Source organism: Chanos chanos, chromosome 13, assembly GCF_902362185.1.
Source record: "Chanos chanos chromosome 13, fChaCha1.1, whole genome shotgun sequence".
NCBI classification, from domain to species: Eukaryota; Metazoa; Chordata; class Actinopteri; order Gonorynchiformes; family Chanidae; genus Chanos; species Chanos chanos.
The window spans coordinates 10,367,044-10,387,765 of NC_044507.1; the positions used below are offsets into that span (position 1 = coordinate 10,367,044).

General features: G+C 41.0%; 1 protein-coding gene across 1 annotated transcript in view; it reads right to left on the reverse strand.

Annotated features, from left to right (window-relative positions):
* The window catches only part of si:ch211-1e14.1 (UPF0606 protein KIAA1549), a 24,202-nt gene extending 19,400 nt beyond the window's left edge, over window positions 1–4,802 (reverse strand). Inside the window, exons 1-4 of the mRNA XM_030790623.1 lie at window positions 2,720–4,802; window positions 2,416–2,504; window positions 1,172–1,340; window positions 710–840 (exon numbers count right to left, since the gene is read on the reverse strand). Of these exons, the coding sequence (XP_030646483.1) occupies window positions 710–840; window positions 1,172–1,340; window positions 2,416–2,504; window positions 2,720–4,802 (2,472 nt within the window). The remainder of the gene's footprint in view (window positions 1–709; window positions 841–1,171; window positions 1,341–2,415; window positions 2,505–2,719) is intronic.
* Between the last annotated feature and the right edge of the window lie 15,920 nt (window positions 4,803–20,722).

A 20,722-nucleotide genomic window follows, 5' to 3' on the forward strand; every position in this document is an offset into this window, starting at 1 on the left:
AAAAAAATGAGAGCAAATAACACAAACGCGATGATTCAATAACCGTGGCCAAGCATAATTTAGGCTACTGTCAGATCGGATTAGAGACAAATCCGAATCCTTCTGAAAGTAACTAAGGTAATTTGTGGAGTGTTGAAGTTAACTGAATTACAATACGGCTTGTCTCGGAATCAGTCTCTGTGATTCATAGCTATGTAACAGATACACTCCCAGTCACACGATTCTGTTGCCCTGACGACGGCTGAGCTGAATGGCGCTAGCTCGTTTTTCTAAATCCAATCAAAGCAAACTGCTCCAGATGATGTCATCCCAGTGTACTGGAAGCAATCAGTGGAACTGGCTAAGTGCTCGGATCAGCAAACAAGCCAGTGGAATTAAAACAGCAGGGAAAACCCCGTCTCTGCTTAATGCTCAGTATAAGGAATTGGTTAGTACAGAAAAAAGCGGGAAAAAAGGGAGTTGTTTCTGTCATTTAATCCACATTTGGTTTTGTTCAAACAGTGCTTATACCTCAATTATTTCAGATCTTTTTGTAATCGTAGAAGACTGTATTGAGCAAATTTGACAGAAATAGGAAGTAATTAAGAGGATTTTAGAGGATCAGTTTTGAGACAGGTGTCTCTGAGACTTGGCGGGGTGTATAAAAGCCCTGAAAGCTTTAGCAGGACACGCTCTTTGGTAACGCCAAGAGAAGGACTGGAGCGCTTACGTGCACAGTGAAGTTCGTGGACTCCTGTGAACGCCGTCGCACTTCAGCGAACGCTGCAGTCAGACCTTTCTCGATTTGCTCTAAGAAGGTGCACACACGCACGTCTACATGACTGGGCACAAACTGGAGTACTGCGGAGAGAACACAAAAACACAGTGAGTCTACACAGAATACGGCAACAGAAAAGAGGCCAAGAGCATGTCGCGCAACAAAATATGGTGGTATACAACTGTCTGTGACTCTAATTACAGCATCTCTAAAAACCTAACCTTTTATATCTGCTTGGTTATTATCTCTTCACGATATGACAGCAACAACAGACATTCAGCAACTGTACTATAGTTCACAAGGAGAAGACTGACAATTCTTATAAATACATTTGTTAATTGTTACAGGTATACCCAAATGAAAATGAGAGACATTTGTGTTAAAGGGACTCCATAAGATGTTTTTTGTCTCTACCAGAGTGAACTTGGTACTGCTGGCCCGGTGCAGTGCTGATGGGCGACACGCTCAGGATAGAGCGGGCTGTTCTTGTCGACTGGCGTAGGGCATTGATGACTGCGATGGCTGTGTAGACCACCGGACCAGACACTGTGCGGAACACAAAGTCTGGCGGGGCCTTCACCACCTGCAAACAAACACGACAAAATTGTGAATATCAGCAAAACCTTTCTCTCTGCTCTCTTGCTCTGCTAGTACTACCCCGCCCCCCCCCCCCCCACCTTAATAAGGTTAAGGTGAGAATTAACCAACTGGACAAGTGATCCTGTATCATTTGTTAAGGGCAAACAACAGACCTGTGGCAAATATGTACTGTTCAGTGCTCCTAATCCTTGTGCTTTCACTCTCTTAGCCTCTACTCTTGACTGGATCATTAAGTAAGTCAATGAGGAACTCTTCCCGAGGCCCTCACGTTATGCCTGTTTAGTATTAGCTCTACACAAATCTCTCCTGGAACGTTTGTCAGGTTTAGTAGAGGAGGACAGAATGAAAAGGAGTCATATAAGAGTATTATGATAGGGTCCAAACAGTGAAATATTTCAGTCTGGCAAAACACAGATGAAAGAGCGTACATATGATACAGCGCCGTAATGTAGGGAAGGTCTCTTGCGGCCAGTCCCTGGCCACAAAGCCTTATTCCCTGTTGTGTGTTTACAGTAAATCAAAAGATAAAGTAGACAGGAAGAGTCCTATTTTCTCAATTCTCCTTTGTAACCCAGTTCATGCTTGGGCCAGTGTTATTACAAAACAGATCTCCAGAACTTTTGATTTAAATGAACTGGGTGCATCTTACGCAACCTCCATAAAACAGAATACTTAACACATTTTGCTTTTAAGATCCAAACAAATGCCAGCTCATTTTCTCCCTAATTACGACTCATTACTCCCAAAGGCCACAGAGCCTTTGCATTTTCAGTCATTACTTAGTCTTTGGTTGTCCAAAATGAATTCATCTATGAATGTTTATGCAATCTTTCTTCAAGCTACTGTTATATTTCCACTACCTACCACCTAACACATGACTTCAAGTTAGGAATCTGTTGTCTATTGTTAAGGGAAAGAAGACTAAAATTTAATAGAATTTCCTGATTATACTGAACAGTTTTTCTGTGTAAATCAATGATTAAGGTCACTGTGTTCCTTCAGAAAGGTAAAATGATAGATATTCGAATACAGTCGAGCATAGCTCACATCCAACATACCTGTAGTTCCACGGTTCGATTAAATTCTGCCTTGAGAACTTCCCGGACCTTGGCTTTGGCATAACCAGCAGTAGACCCACTAGGAAATCCTTGCAGGTGAACACAAATTCAGTGTAATTCAATTTATATATAATGTGCCTCTTACTACCACAAGAGAAATATTCAAAGTTTTCATAAGCTCTTGACACACGTTAAACAACTGTCTTAATTTCTTAATAAATTTTTTGACATAATTTTACTCGCCCGGTATTTGACCAAATTTTCTCTACACTGGTCACAAAAATACAAATTTTATCTGTCTTACCAACTCTGACTAAGTAAGTATCCGTTTTTGTCATGTTGCAGAGATAATCCCGAGAAGTTGTTGTCTGCGGGGTTGTTTTTAAGGTGGTGTAGAATGGGTCCGTTACAGCGGTTGGCAGCGTGGTGAGGTTGAAGGCCTCATTACTGGTAGCGGTAGTCGTGGTTGTCTGGATATTTATAAAAGTAGTTGCGCCGGTTTCATTACGCAACAACGTGGTGAAGGTGGTTTCTGTGCTGCTGTCTGTTGTCAATCCGTCATCATCAGTTGAAGCAGTTGTGGGTGCTTCTGAGGGTGTGATTGTGTTGACATCCTGGTCAGCCATCTCCGACACATCGGGGAAAGAGGTGACGTTGGGGGCAGGTTCCGTGGGGAATGCAGTAACACTGACAGACGAAGATAAGCTGGGCGTCGAGGTAAACTGTTGAATGTCCGTGACGACAGACGACATGCCAAAATCTTGTTCCTGTGTCATTGTTGGAAAAACAGACATCATTGTGGAAGTGCTATTGGCTACAGAAAGCGAGACAGACGCCGTGTTTATCCTGTCGGTAGATGAGACCTGATCCCACATGGAATTTGAAAGGACCATTGAGGGAGTAAGTGCTACTGAGGACTCTAGAAAAGATTCGGTTGTATTCATTAAGGTAGGTCTCAATTCTGAGGTATCTAGAACTGTGTCATTAACAGGCTCAAACCCTGAGGTATCGGCAGAGGAATCTTCAGCCCATGAGGTGTTGTCTGCAGGCTGTAGCTCCTCCTCATACAACACTGTTAGCATGTGACTGGGATCTACAGCATAGGAACGCGTAGGCAAGATCTGACTGGTACTGATTGGAGTGAGGGAGAGATGCCTAGAGCTGGTTTGGTCACCTCTGTGCTCTGGTATGGATGTATTGTCCTTACCCAGTTGAATGGTCATGTATTCCAGACTGTTCATGTCTGGCAGGAGGACATCTGTGGGTTCAATAGTAACAGAGTCTGCCCAGTCAGAGTCCAGTTCTGAGCTCTCACTGGCTACACTGCTGTGATTTAAATCTGGTGTAAGTGTGGGAGGGATGTGTGAGGAATGAGCAGATGTTGGATGAATAGCTGGAAGATCCAAATAGGTGGTGGTAGACAAAATGCTGGATGTACTGGATATACTGGGAGGCCTGAATACAGTGTTAGGTGCAGCGGTGGTCAGATTAGGAGAACTAGTAGTGGGCATACTGGAAACTCCTGTGGGGAAGCTGAGAGGGCTAGGAGATGGGTGTCTGCTGGATAAAGACACTACCACCCTTGTAGGGAATGCAGTATCATACGCCTCAGAGTTTGAGTCTTCGAATTCATACATGTCAGACGGAAGATTTGTTACCAGTGAGTAGTCATCTCCTTCTGACCCCATGAAGGACATGGTCTCTAGGTAGTCGCCAGAACCCCAGTCAACCTCCATGGTATTGGTTGGGAAGAAATCTTCAAGCAGTCCGATTGTTGGCTCAACTGAAGTTGACGTCATATGAAGATTTCCAAAAACGGCTTGGCTTGGATCTAACAGTTGGATGCCTAAAGCAGCATCATTCTGTATGTTTGGGTCAGAACTAGGATGTAAGTGATCCAAATCTCCCACTCTGCTGGAAGATACCAACTGCTTTCCATGCGCAACCACAGAATCATTGGTTGAGGGAGGTTCAAGTGAAAGAGGCATCACAATGGTTGGTCCAGACTGGTGTCCAGGGGAAGGCAGAGGTGGTTCATCGAGACCTCTGACATCAGTATCTAGATCATCAGAAACGGACAGAGAAGGGGAGATGTTCCAAGGGGGAGCTGATAAGTTAGGTGAAGACTGTATATGCCGAGGGTTCGGTGTGATAGCTCCTGGCGACATGGGCACAGGGGAGGAACCAGGCACAGGGGGATTCAGGTCCCGGGAGACCCTAGAGGCACCAGGTCTAAGTCCAACCCCTACTCCTGACTCTGACGGGTCTGGAGCAGGGCTAGAAAGAGGCTCTGGTCTTGCAGGGAAAGAACTCCCTGAACCTGAAAATACTGAGCCAAACACTGTACTAATGGCACTGTTATTATAGTTTTCTGGGGCTACTGGCATTAATACGCTGGGTGAGAGAGAGGCACCTGCCCCAGTCTTAACAGGAGTCGATAAGGCAGAGAGTGATTTTATCTGAGGCAGCTCTTTCCTCACAGACATCTGTGACTTGTTGGAGGTCAACAAAGGCCAGTCTAGAAGAGAGAGAGAGAGAAATACAGATGATCCATCACCTTCATTTATTTAGAAAGGTGAGAAAAATTACATGTTTACTTTTTATCATCTTAATCCAAACTAGTAATCATTTATGCACACAAAAATCAGCAAAACACACTCTCTGTCTAGGATTTGATCCAAGGCCTCTGACCGAAGCAGAAACTGAACCGAAATAAAGAAACTGAACATGAAGTCACCTCTTATTGACCCAAAGCGCTTGTCAAAAGATTAAAAAAAACGGGTTGAAACACAAACCGTTTGGTACATGTAAGTAAACATGCTGCGCAGAGTGAAACATATTCCTTAATTAGAGAAACAGCATGTCTGAACTGTACACATAGAGACAAAAAAGATGTTTTGACTAATTCTGGAAATTTAATCAAAATATTTTATTATTACAGCTCGAATGCTCAAAGTCCAAAAGACAAGATCTCTGAGCTGTAAAAAAAAAAAAAAAAAAGAACCAAAGAACAAAAGGAATTCTGATCTATGTTCGTAAGCACTTTAATTGAACGTTTGAGACTGTCAACACTGGATTAATTGATGCATCATTTAGTAAAGTGCTTGTCACATGGAAAAATCAATTCTGTGATGGGACTATTGATAGCATCATGCTAAATGCGATGCAAAGGCAAGCACACACAGCCTGCATGAGAGGAGAGACTGTGTTCCACTGAAGAGCTTTCGTCATACACCAAAGCTTCTGTACCTTCACTGTGCCGAGAAACTCATGGCTTTTTCTGGCTAGTCTACTCTTGCATAACTTCATAATAATGATGTATGATTTCATTGGTAAACGCTGTTACTCAAGTTCACAGTGTTCAATGTGTGTTTGTGTGTGTGTGTGTGTGTGTGTGAGTGTGTGTGTTGCAGAGAGGTTGTGCTCACAAAAACTACATTTATATTAATAAATAATTACGCATATGGCTTTCAAGTACTGTTTTAAAGAACAGCATTGGTTTGCCTGGGTTATATTCCAAAACATGTTTTATAAATTTTCCATCAGTAGTGCATTTACGATCCAAGAATAAGCTGAAATACAAAGGCTGACAGTGTTTGGCTAAACTCAAAGGTGCAGCTGCATCCCGGGGATAAAATGAGCCTACAGACAGGCAGATGGACTGAGAGAGAACAACACGCGTCTGCGGAAAACATATTGGTGCTTTGCAGATTTAACAGCGACAGAATAGGCTTTGAGGCGATGGATGTTTCATTCAGAGGGAATAAGTTCTATTCTATTCTATAAACTATGAAACACTGCTGAGGTAATTATATCATGTGTTGACACTATGACATGATATATATACGCTGGTTGTATTACTTTTAGAGAAGAAAGAGGGGTTAGTGCAGTTTCAGATATCAAAGACGCATAGCATACGTTTCAGCTGTGGCTACCCAGCGGACTTTCAAATTTAATTGAGACGGCTCTACTTTATATCATAATTAGATTTATATTATGAATGCAAGCCAACATATGGTCAATACGAGAATACGGGCTGTCAAATTAAAACGCTCAAAAGCTAAATTTCATCATTATGGCATATTTTGTAAAGTGAGACGCTCGATACGCCCTCTAGAGAAATAAATCATGGAAGTGCTCAGGAAGAGGAATCACTTGACAGACATCTCAAACAGACACATCAGTGACTCAGCAACTGGCTTCCATCTCTCCGTCTTCTGAAGAAATCCACCCACATACGGACTTTATGACACGCACATTTCCGGGCCAACAAAGCTATATTTAGAGCCCACATCCCCAAAAAAGGAGACTAAAAAGAAAATAGAAATAAGAAGACAGAAAACTCTCTCTCTCTCTCTCTCTCACTCTGGGTAAACACTGTTAACATACCAGTAATAAAAAGGTACCAACCGGGCCATTTTAACTAACTCCTGAGAAAAGCAAAGCGCAGAGAGGGGAATCTCCATGGCGACACAGGTGTAAACATTTGTTCTTTAGAAATTGTCCTTTCTTTGTTTCTAGAAGCATGCTGACACAGAGGAGCCTCAAAGTATGTCAAAGACATGGAAAAACAAAAGCTTAAATTATATCCTATGGCACCATAATCAGGTCAGCATGTTCTGTGCCTTCTGTAAGCAAACAGCTCCCCTGCCTGCTCTGGTTCAGGTTGTATACTTTTGTGCCATGCAGTGTTTATCGTGCCAATCGTTTGAAGCTCCTATGAGACTGGCAGCCGAGCAATACTGAGTCTGATGACCATTAGGCTAATAACAGGGCAAGAAAGAGGGAGAGAGACAGAAAGGGAGAGAGAAGAAAACAACAACAACAACAACAACAACAAACACTGACAATATAAAAGTTTGCTAACTACCACTAACCCTACTAAAAGTCTTCAGAGCATGTGTTTTAATGTCCTGTTGGCTGTAAGCCTGCTAACATGTAACACTTTGTGATAACAGCTGGTCTATTTCAGCCACCCTTCCAACCTCATGCTTTTGCCAACTAAAAGAGGAGTTTACATTTAGTTGCCTTTAGTTTGTACAGGATCCATTAGTAAGTAAGCCCTATCTGGAGTCTGACTGTGGGTGAACGGGTCTTTGACGCAAGGTACGTGCGTGTGATACGGGTCTAGAAACCCAATCGAAAAAGGACCCTATAAGTCATATGGTGACGTTTTAAATCCACATCTCTTGGTTCAGGAATTAAAGAAGAGTGATTAATTAGCCACTTTCACAGTTACAGCTTTAATCACACACGGCTGATTACCAAAGCAAGCATCTATCCCAGCCAAATGTCAATTACCGACAAACAGTTTATCAGGTCAGTGTGTAGAAGCCACATTAGTGCACAATACTGAGTCACCACTGATTATTATCGCTCACTGGGCTATAGAGATAGAGATCCACAGGAGGCAAATCACAAGGCCCGTCCACTGGAGATTTGATTGTTCTATTTTTGAGGGCCTACTATTGTCAAGTCCACGCTGGTCAGACACACACTTGAGGCGCAATTAATAATGTGACTGTAATGACCTTGTGATGAGATTTTAAACCTTTACAGCCGTTTTTGTCTTCAAAGAGTAGACCTCAAATCAGAAATATAATGACATCTGCAGTTTTTTCTATCACAGGTTCCAGGCGTGGCCTAGATAGAGTCATCTGTGCATGATGGTCTCACAGAGTCAAACTGACGATGATGAAGATGATGATGAAGGTGATGATGATGATGATGATGATGCCTAGATGCCCTGAGCTCTAACACAAAAGGGGGAAAGACGCCACTGGCTGTGGCAATCCGACCCCGATGACTCCCTCAGTCGTGAAGCACGTGGATGGCCTAAGGTCTAATGATGGCAATGCAAGCTGGGATAGCACTCAAGGGTATTTCTGTACAGTTTCGAAAACATCGCGCATCCACATCTCTTGCCTCAAACAAGTGAATATCAGTTCATAAATGAAAAAAAATAATGAATACTGTTCAGTTGTAAGGGGAGAACGTACATTTAATATAATTTCTTAATGGCCGCTTATATTTCTATTATATCTACATTAAATCAGTGTATTCATAATATTATCGCGTGTCACTCACTTCTGCTTCTTCCCGTATCCCACTACAGAGGTGAGGTAGCTCCATGTTAAATGAGCCCCGCAGTGTGAGAACAATGACAATTAAACATTTGAATGACACAGGATGACTAGCTAATTGTAATCCACTGGGGGAGTAAATAATTCATTTGGAGGAGGTCACCTTCAGCCTTGATGAAACACGGTTGATCCTGGGCAATGACAAGCTGACTTCGTTGTGACAGGCAGGCAGCAGGGGGGCTGGGGGGGGTGGGGATGTGCGCGGGTTGTGTGTCTGTGTGTGTGTGGGTGGGTGGGGGGGTGATGCCATGACTTAACAGAACTATAGAGGAATGACTCGCCTTGCCACCTGCTCCAGAAACATGACCTTGTCTTATATGGAACTCCTCACACTTACACATTCGCCGAGGAGGTCCCCTGTAAACAATCATCTCAAAATATCACGTAGCAGCATGGATGCACGGCCACAGCACAGCTGGCACGCCGGGCGTCAACACGCGTTACATTAACACCTTTTGTTCTTTTGCTCAGCAATGGAGACAACTCCACTTGTGTATACACCACTCATAAAAACACAACCTAACAGCTTAAAATCAAATTATTAGAAAATGCTTCCTGGATAAATCCAAAGGTGAACTTTTACACCGCCTGAGAGAGTACTCTATCTAATGAACGGCTTAACCAATTTCATCATTATGGCATGAAAACGAGTAAGGAAAATGTGGTTCAATCTCATACAGTGAGAGAATGAAGCGTCTGTGCCTGAAGAGAGGGGACCAGACCAGTAAACTAGTTCAATGAATACAGCATGTGTTGAAACAATGGTATATTTGTGGTACGTGTTTGTTAAACTTCATGCATGGATGCTCAAACAGACCTGGATCAAATGCTTTACAGCGGTGGAATAAATTAAGTGTACGTGCATTTTTCAACATCGCTCAAGCGTAAAAACAATGAAATTAGCCAATAAATGTTTATTAGACCTTGAAAAATTACATACACCTATTAGACAAAATAACTACATGAGAAAAAGCTTGTCTAATTCTGTTCTATTCTTTTACGTGGTTGCTTAACATTATATTTAGAGCATGAAGAGTAATCGCATAAAAATCCCATTGAGGCCAATATTATCACCCTTCACCATAAAGCAGATGATATTTGACGTTAACTGATTGTATGGGGATTATGGGTTTTCTCTATCTATAAACTGAATCTCGTACTGGCCTTTTGTAGTATAGATGTGATAATCTGTACATAACATGGGGCAGGCGGTTGGTGGGTTGGGAGGACTCACTGGTTGATCTAGTACTGTAGTCAATATGTCTCCAACCTTTAACAAAGATGTCTCACTAAGGCCAATAATTATGCTGGGATCTCTCCAAATGAGTAAAAGAGGAATTTAACAGGCGGAAGCTCCAAATGTCGGTATCAGCTTTGAGATTTAGCCAAACCTCTCATTTGAGTTATCTCAGATTTGGTGACACCGGAGGTGGAAAGTTATCATGTGGCAAATTAGCTGTGACGTCAGAGAAGCTCCATTTGTTCTATTGTCAAACAGCAACATTTTTGTTTGACCTGAACAGAGTTACTGTTCTTCTAGTACTCCTTCTACGTCTCCTTTCCTTGAACTCAGTGTCTTTTTGGGGCGAAACCACAAGGACTGAAGATGGGCTGTAACCCACATAAATGATTCAAGAGAGCACACCCAAATGTAATCTGCTCCTCCCTGAACTCTGGCTCTCTGAGCCCAGTGCCAGAGATAACACAATAAAGCCTGTCCGCGCTGAAAAACATTTCGCACTCAAGATTTCTCGTACGCCTCCATATAGAATTATCATTCCACCGGATGCAGCACACAATAACTTACAACACATTCATAAATCATAAACAAGAAGAACAGAAACAATATGATGATCTCAATGATCAATATTCAGGATCCTCGGCAACAGATCAAAAAAAAAAAAAAAAAAAGTATGGCACAAAGACGTTTGGTATTCCTTCAAAGAAATCGACAAATTTTTTTTTTTTTTTATCTCGCAGAAATGATTTAGCAGATATAATAACACAGTCTGGGTGGGCCAAAAAAACCTGAGCCAATGACAAGAAAGACGGACTGCGAACCAGACCAGATATCCGAGTCCCCGCTTAACAGAGCAGCATCGGCGTACGGAGCGTTTTATAAGAACCACCCTACCTTTCATTACTAGGCTCAGATTACAGACTCAATTTCAGGAGAACAGCTGTGAAACACACAAAAGTGGGTCTACTCGCCAAGGTCTACTGCTGGGAAAACTGAGACAGCAATTACAGCCCCCCCCCTCCCCTTAATGATGTCATTTCCTTTCATTTGCTCAGCCCCTTATAGCAAAAGTCTCGTTTGATGGTTGTGTAATTCCAAAAAAGAGAAGGGAGAGAAAAAAAAAGGGGGAAAAAGTTCTTTGGTATTAATGTAAACTCTACAGACACACATGGTTCTGTTTTAGACAGATCCCTTTGCGTGACTGCTCCTCTCACATGCTGCCAGGGACCTCCTACTCCTAGTGTAATCGAACAATCAAAAGATGTCTTGTGTTGACGTTCGTTTTATCTAGCAAGGGTTTATAAGAGAGGGAAAAGATTCCATTGTTTTTGTCGGTTTGACTTTCATTTTATATCAGAATCTAAGAGCACAAACCGTCCAGCGTAGAAAGTGGGCCCAACTTTTAAAATGAACATTTTTCCATTATAAAACTGAAATCAACTGCTTCTCCACATGCTTACTTTTTGAGCTGCTGTAGCCAAAGGACAGCTAAAACATGAAAACAAGAATTAGGACCTAGGAGTGGAAAAATAATCTGTTTGTGACATAAGGAGAGGAGTCAAAACTGGACCCACTGATAAAGTATGTGTGTTAAGGCTACTTAAACACAACGAAATCAGAACCGCATTTAGCGTCTGAGAACATAGAGATTTTATTTGAAAACTTGTTTCCAACAAGCAAAGTAAAGCTCTAATCTTACGTGATGTAATGCAAGTGTGGTGCGACAGTATGACAGAGGAAATGAGCGTCTGTCTGCACCTGTAACACTGAACAGAGCCCAGTTATCAGTGTCTGGTCACTAAGCGTTGAACAGGACTGAGCTTTTCCATGCACTGCCACTGAGCCAGGCTAACAGCCAAAGCAGACTTCAACTGATTAAGTCTATGGCTCAGTCATTCCTGGCTAACTGATTCCCTTTGATTAGCGATATGTTTTCTAAGCCTATAATAATGTAGCCCAGAATGAGTTACTATTAGGCAGAGCACCGGGCATAGAGCAAACAACAGTGGGAGACATTATCTAACTGCAACTAAGTCCTAAGAAGAGAGTATCTGAATTTAACAAGAGTAGGGTAGGTCAATGCCAAAGGAGTGCAATCAATTAGCGTGTTAAATACAAAACAGAGCACGTTACACAGTCCTTGGAGGACTGCGCTAGAATCCGGCAAAATATTGTCGTCCTCACTGCCCTTGTTGATCTGACTGGGGTTGTGTCTGGAGCCTATCAAACATTTATACACACCCTGTGCCTCTACCAATGAGAAAACATTTAAACAGAGAGAGAGAGCGAGTGAGAGAGTGAGAGCGAGAGAGAGAGAGAGAGAGAGGGAGAGAGAGAGAGAGAGAGAGAGAGAGAGAGAGAGAGAGACATCAAGAAATGAAGAAAGTGCAGAGAGAGAGAAAAAGAGGACCCATAACTCCATAGATTGGGACAGTCTCCAGAGAGTGCTGGACTTTTCCATTGCCGGACTGTTGTGTAATTCACTGGAGAACACTCAAGTTCCCTATGTGTTCCCCATCTCCTAGCTCGATTTTCTTCGAAAGACAGGAAGGCAGAGTTTGTAACTGGAGACACTCTGAGGAGTGTGTCACTCTACAGACCCCTTAATCCTTATCAGAAGACAGAGTGTGTGTGTGTGCGTGAGTATGTGTGTATACATATGTGTGGGTCTGGCTACACTCTGAGACATGTTTATTAAAGGTTCTCTCAGCACCCTACCATATACACAATTAAACTTGTCACAGTTTTGGTTTGAAAATACATAAACAAGTCACAAATTCAGCTCAAATATGATACATCATCTGTTCCACGCTCATATTGTTATATATGTATATACTGCTGTGTGTGTGTGCGTGTGTGTGTTATACAGTTTTATGGTGAGGATCGTTTGACGCGTTTCTGGGGGAGAATTAATAGAAATAAATTTCCCTGAAATCAGACTGGCTGAAATGGCACCATCTGGTCAGACGGAATGATCCAGCAGTTTACTGATGCATACTGTAATGTGTACTCTCACAGCCATGGCCTCAGAGCTGCCTTCTGCTATGTTTGGCTGTAACCTAAAGTAGGGTTCACACCAAGATTTTATCTTGTTTTTCAACTGTTTTTGTTTTTGTTTTTATCATGCTAGCTCATATAGCAGCGGAAATTGCTGAATAGCTGTCGATTTTCACAATTCTATTCTGTCCAATGAGGAAAACTGATATTAAGTAAAAAGCCGATGAAAAGTGGCATTTAAATCACATTAATAGCGCTAATCCTCATACGAGGAGGTGAGTTTAAAATGGCCTCTGGTTCGTTCTTTGTCCCTCTGAACAGTGATGCAGTGTCTTATCTCAGCCCCACAGACTTCCACTCAGCACTCTCCTTTCACCAGGTTTGATTACAAACTAAAAAAGAAACCTCTTGTCCTTGAGAACGCCACTCAAACACACAGGAAATGGACTCTCTTGCCCAGAGTCACTGATAGTGAACCAGGAGCCCCGGGTCTCAGGTTTGTCAACTGATCCGCATAACCATGACAACGCAACTACAATGCTTTCTTTACATAAGCTGTGCGGTGAAACAAAACGATGGGGAGACATATTTGGCAGAATCAATGAGGATTCTCATTAACTGTCACTTTTGAAAGGTCTGTATCCAATGACACAAGCAAGTTAGGGTATAAGGGAGAAGAGAAAAAGGTAAAATAACCAAGTTGAGAGCTGAAACAGTAGGTACATTTTATGTTCCAGAAACGACTCTTATAGGATGAGGAGAGAACCTTGAGGACTGCAGGACTACTACAAAAACCCTTATTCACTCTAACGTCATCTACTGAAATCACTCATCTCATTTTCAGACCAAACACAAATAAACATTTAACAATGAGACCAAAAAATATCAAACAGGAGAAAGTCCTAATTGGAGTTACAGTTGCAGTGATTTCCATTTCAACAAACTGCAGTCTAGCTGCTAACTGTATATTTTTGAGCATAATGTGCTCATATGGAACAAACCAACCCTACTGTTAATGCTAACTAAGAGACTGTCCTGTGTTGCCACTGTGGTTTTCAAGGAAAATAAATATTATATTTAGGTCATCACATCAATGGTTCCATGAAACTCCTGTGGAAAATTACCTTGTTGTGAAAGAAAATGTGCAGTGCTCAAATTACTAGCAGATGTCTGAAAACATACATAATCTGCCTACATGGTGGTGGTATTCACTTTAGCCATAGACTGCTGTGAGGAACATTCAATGAGGTGAGTTCAAATTTACTTTTATCTCTTGAAACTACCTATGACTTGTGGGCTAATTTTTACAAAAATGTTCAGAAATAGACAAAGTGTTTACTGTTAAACAGCAAGTGTATATAATCCATACCATTCTAATTATGAACGACAAAGCAGTAATTGAAGAAGTTAGTTATGAGGTGAAGAAACAGCTTGAATTTTCTCTCATACTTCTTAATTTTTCAAGTACCACATCAGAACACTTGACTCACGGCGCCTGTCAAAATGCCTTTATTGACAATGACTCGACCTTCACAATAACTTGATGTTCTCTTTACTTAGAGAGCCAAACCGTGCCCCTGAAAAAATACCAAACCCCCTTCAGCAATGAAAGCATTCAGCATCAAAGTGGACGGATTCCAATAGTCCTGCCATCACTCAATGGGATTTTGTTTGCTTGTGTGGCTGGTTTAGTGACAGCCTTAGTGTCCCCGGCCTGGCTTTTGATGGGACTGGCATATTGATTTGTCCCCAGTCCCAGAAGTAATGAATAATGAATGCACTCATTGTCACCCTAAACAGATCAGGTTTCACACGGAGAGAGAGAGAGAAGACAACACTCGTAATTAGTCAAGAGTTCTGGACCGAACTAGGTACAGCTCAATGTGTGAGAGTTCAACGCAGCTTTTGTGCATCTTGTCTTCAAAGCACAGAGTGTGATATCAAAGAACAAAAAAAAAAACAACAATAACAACAAAAAAAAAACCCCACAGATTTCTCTGTAACTGATGAAACAGTTAGGCTTCTATCTGAATAGTTCTTTATCAGTACATCTTTTAAAGCATTTATATTTTCCACAAAGGGGACAAAGGCCCTTCATGTTGGTGACTGCTAGTGATAGTTATACCCAACATTTCTTTAATCATAGTATGAAAAGCAAGTTTTAAGTACACCACTCCACATAAGAGCACTTTTTTTCTTCTGTGTAGAAAGGCTAAGCCAAGTATTACGCAATTCATTATCACTTAATTCAAAGCGGAGCTTCTGCTTGATTTTACAAGGAGAACTGGCTTACTTCACTCCAAACATCTGTCGTCTCCATCAGCCACAGGGGACAGAGGGCCACATCCGTAACTAAACTACATTCAGTCTGCCCTCATGATTCTGGGATATGATTCAAGTTGTCACTGTTACGACATTTACGCAATTAAGGCGATACCTGAAGCCAAGTGTGAGCCGGTCGACTGGAAACTGCGTGTTATGATAAATAAGACATGTTCTTAGACACACTGAGGGACCCGAAGGTTTGCCGTCGTGCAAACTGAAAACGGGACTTTCTATTTTTTTTTTTTTTCTAATGCGCTCCGGTTTTAAACCCAGAAACACACAACACCGATCACAAAGTTCCTTCAAATTTGTCCCAGTCAGAAAAGAACACCAAGAACCGGCTTTGAAAATTAATTTAACAAAGATGTATAACGAAGCAGAATCCAGTGCTTGCATGATAGCAGTCCAGCCTGATCTGTGAGAATAGGCTATGTGATAGAATATCGAGGGAGAGAAATCACCAAGATTCCTGCCTACTGTCTGCCGACAGAATGTAGTGAGAGAGGCGAGAACAATTCTGTGATCAAAAGAGTCACGCACAGACACCCGCACACACAAATCAAGAACGCTGTGGAGAATTTTTCACTCACTCCGCGGCGCTTTGATTCAGAAGGCAACACGTCTTATTAGCTGCTCCCCAGAGAGGTGAGTTAAGCTTTGATGATAAGACTCTGAGCCACCCTTCATTGTTGCTCTTCATCCATTATTCCTCCACACTGGGGACCCCACAGTGATATATACACATGATAATAATCCTGCCTTAATAGACACTGATTTAAGAACGACTACAAAGAAAAATCTCATTTGTAGCACATTGAAGTTTAAACTTTTAGTTTAACCTGTTCCTACGTCTTTTTTTTTTTTTTTTTAATTTTTTTTCTATTTGTTGCTTGATTATTAATATGAACTATTATGAATGTTTTTGATTGGCATGAGGCTATCTGCTTACCAAAGAAAGACCTGTTTCAGGATGTCTGTACGGACACACGGGAGTGTAAAGGGAAAGCTTGAACGTATTTGACATACATGTCTGTAAAAAAAAAAAAAAAAAAAAAAAAAAAGGCATAGCATCGAGATAACGTCTGGTTGTGTGAAGCAATTTCCCAAATCCAAAACGATTCCAATCAGATTTAAACATCTGCGAGCTGTTGAATGTCGGAGGTATTAGATCCGCTAAGCTCTCGGTAATCAGATTCAGCCCCACACAAATGTGTGCCTGATGTAACTACGGTTATTCTCTCAATCTCTCTCCACATCACTCAAAAGTAGAGCATACAAAGTCCATCAGAGTGTTTGCTAGTAGATGACAAGGCAATCTGCTACTACTGAAGATTTCATTGCATGTCCAGTAACTCAAGGACAACTTTACTGGGAGATTAAAACACAATCGACTACAGGAATCAAACACTGTTTGTGAACATAACACTGACAAAATCTTTTGGATAAACAGAATTTTGCCCTTAGAGTGTACCAACTGTCATTATGCCTTCTGGAAGATTTGTTTAAACACACAGTGAGACTTTTTCATGCTCCCATTAATGACTAATGGATTGGCCTTATCCATTTCTGATCTTGTAGAGAATGGAGCCACAAGGTAGAAAAACACTTATTCAAATAATCCGTGTGTTGAAAGAATAAACACAACAGAGATGAAAACGCAGAGAATGAGAACAATGGACAGTCAGTCTCTCCCAGCAAAGGAATGGCCTTTCACGTCACTTTATGACCACTGCCTGAAAACCTCAATGACACTGAATGGGAGTAGTTTGGTTGGTTTGATTAAAATTACAGATAAATAAAATTTTCATTGTTTTGGGTTTCCTAAAGAAAAAACTATGACATGAACAAATGTAATCTAGTGACAAATATTATCAAAACCTCATTAGTGTTCAAAGGGTCAATAACTGTGCCCGAAGGATAGTTTGTGGGCTAGTTCATGACAACGTGATCTTAGCTGTGCAACTTAACTGTTTGAGTAAACATATAATTATAATACTTACTGGCAACTTCTCACAAAACATTGATGTGGATTCTACATTGTACAGAATTACTCCTTTCATCCCCTAAATCTCTCTCTCTCTCTCTCTCTCTCTCTCTCTCTCTGTCGAGGATTCTAGAATTGCACAAGCTTCCAGTATTATATCTCATCTCACAGAATACAAATTGCATCAGGATAGCAGTACTCCAGATTTATCGAATTAATTGCAGGGTGAAATTGCAGGGTGAAATTGCAGGGCGGAATTACACAACGGGAGCAGCTAATCACACACTCTTATGGTGTTAACTATTAGCAAATTTGTCTACAAGGCCTACTCTGCAGTTTGTTCAGCACCACCACCTAGACAACAGATGTTCCAAGACATGAGTTAGTTCTCATACAGCTAAAGCTAAAGGTTGCTTCAGGTAAAGGTTGGTTCAATGGATGCTTCCTGACTATGTCATTTGCACGTATTGAAAAGGCTTGGTTCACAGTATTTTTGGATGGTATGTAAGGATGTTACAACTTTCTGGGAACCTCAAGAAAACTGGGAACTTTTGGTAGGCAGTGGGGGTATCTGTACTGGTTCAGTCCAGAATCAAAGCTTCGGTATGTAGCCTACTGCTAACCGAAATATTTTCCACAGGGCACCACTTTCCGCTGTAATTTTTACATGTATAACCTCATAGGCTATATATCATGTTATTATTCCAGTCCTTGGAAACTAGGTACATGTTCCTAACTTGACAAACTAAAGCAAGTCGCATATTGAACTTTATTTCAGAATTCTCCTAACAGGGGAAAATTTCCCTTTGGCAAAGAGGGGGCATGAAATCTTTGTCTTTCAGCTACCAAATTTACTTGAGCCATTTTGTCCTCCTGTAATGAAAACCTACCTATGACACCGAAATGCAATGCTGAACCATTAATTTTGTGTAGCTTACTGTTACAACCTTATTTTCTAAGCAGTAAATGACTAAGAGGGCTGTTTCTGTTAGCTAAAACTTTATATTTAATGAAAATAAGTCATCTCTTAGAGCAATTTTTATTTGACTGGCTTTAGCTAATAGAGCAGAGGAAGAACACAGTGTTGCCGTTATTTTCAGCATCTGACCCAAAACCAATCTTACTGTGGTTCATTATTCACCAAGATTAACAAACACCATTTAAATATGAGTGAGAAGCATTGAAAATAATTTTCCACGAACCAACAGGAATACACCAAAGAGTAAAAACTCTCAACAAAGTTCTCCAGTTCCACATGTCCTTAAAAAGAGGTTGCATTTCTCCAGTCCTTCAGGTAATAGGGGGAAAATCAAAAGTATGCTACGCTCTTTTTACAGCTTTCATCTCTTTTGCAATGTAAGAAATGCAATGTAGCGTAACCCTTAGCCCTATTCATTTAAAAGTGAAAACTTTCAGACCACCGGCAAAAAAAAAAAAAAATCTGCAACCAATTTAGAAGAGTCATTATGGCTCGAGTGTAACAGATATTTCAGACTATCAGATCACCTAAAACTGGGTGTAATAAGGATGTCTAGTATTTTCTATCCTGTAGATTCTAGATAGCTCCCTAATTTTCTCAGAATCAGAGGGCCAAACAAAACCACATGTCACAGGAGGCATGTCATATTTTGGATATGTTTAGCATGGTTTTGAGAGTCTGATCTCTCGTTACCTTATTGCTCAAGGTGCTCCAAACAGAACCACATTTCATCTTTAAAGTGCTAGGGTTTTAATTCATCAAATTCATCAAAAAAAAAAGAAAAAAAGAAAAAGAAAAAGAAAGAAAGACCACTAAACAGTTGGTCCAGTTCAAAGCTCTTCCTTGTCTCCGTGTTAAAGAATTTGGGACCTGATCTTTATCTGTAACTGCTGCACAATCAAGTTACACCCAAATGTTTAAGGACAGAAAAATCATCATAAATACATGCTGAACTTTGCCCGTAACTCGTATTAGGAAACTGGAAGTGCTGTATTATATAAATAAAATAGTAAAAATAAAAACATCAAAACATAGATGTTGGTACCTCTTAATTCAACATGGTTGGTAATAACACTATAACATCTATAACACTATGACTATAACAATGTCATAAGCACTTATGATTTTGTTGAACGAGTTCACATGTCTTCGTAATGTCTACTGTTTGACTATTTGACACATGTCAAATCATTCTGACTGACCAGTGCTTCCGTTCGCAGTACAATGCAAAGTTTACTGTGAACTTGCTGTGCACCTTCATTATAATGTAAAGTGCACAATGTCTCAAAAGGGAGCAAATGACATCTTATGACAGACAGTCATGACAGTTTTACTACACTGTCAGTGGCCTGAAAAGCTGACCATGATTTTTCCAAAAACCTGCTGCTGTGTTATTGGGTCTCGGCTATCTGGATTTTTACTTCTGTAAGGCCCTAACTATAGTAAACTCTATACATTTGACTGCTGATCTTACTTATGTGAAGATGACAGTCTATCTTTTTAAATTCTTAAAAGTGCTGTGTGAGAAGGGTCAAACTGAACACAACACATCTTTCCGATTACGTAACTTACCCTGTGCAGGTGAGTCTGCCGTCGTCATAGAAACCAACATCATCAACCCCAGAATCAGTACGCCACATCTTCTTTGGCGCGGGATAGCCACGGTTAACGCAGATGAAGTAGTTACGCGAATTAGACCCTCCATTGAGATCAATTCAAGTCATTTTATCGGAGGTTATGGGAAGAAAACACTCCTTGGTGTGGTTACTCGAGCAATATTGTAGGTTTTTCACCTTAATGTTTCCCTCCTTTCATTTTGCCTTCGTAGACTCAAAATGATCCGAAAAGCTGTGGCAAATCGAAACAAAGATTGTGTTAAAATTCATACCACAGATTGCAACCAACATGTTGAGCTGAATGCATTCCTCTGTCATATCTGAACCTAAGACATGTCCATCAGTGCGCAGTTCTAAGTGCGTCTCTTACTGTAGCTAAGTCAACGGCAGGGCTGCTCACATCCTTTGTTCCTTTGCATGCATTTCATAGAGGCTGGATGCAGACCTTGACTGTGGTTCACTACGTCAAGACAAATCATGCAAGCTACATTAACCAGCTAGAGCTAGCCAGTAACTATAACAACATACTCGACATCTAGCTTTAAAGCGTCAGCTACCTCACTTGTTGGCTAATACTCAGTGGTACTCAGTTAATGAACGGGGATTAAACGGTTGACGCTATCCCATTCGATATTCATAAGCTTACAGAATGTATTCTCAGTCTAAGAAGCATTCTTAACACACAGTGTCGTCTACCTTATTATGATTAGACACACATTATCTCAGATTTACATTCCTCGTGCCGATTTGCTGACAGTGTTAGAAGTAACTGGGAGACAGTAAAGCTAAACCGGAATTCTAGCTACTTGTTCGTTCCTGAGAGTACTGTGATGGCATTAATTCTGTTTTATTAAAATGCAACCACTTTGGCCAAAGACCAGAGCCTACAGTACTTCACTTAAATTAATGTATTGGCAAGCGGGCAAACTGACTACGAAATTATTAAAAGCAAAACACATAGCTTAAGTTGCACACATTCCACGCCATGCACTTCAAAAGTAACCTTACCACAAAACTCCACAC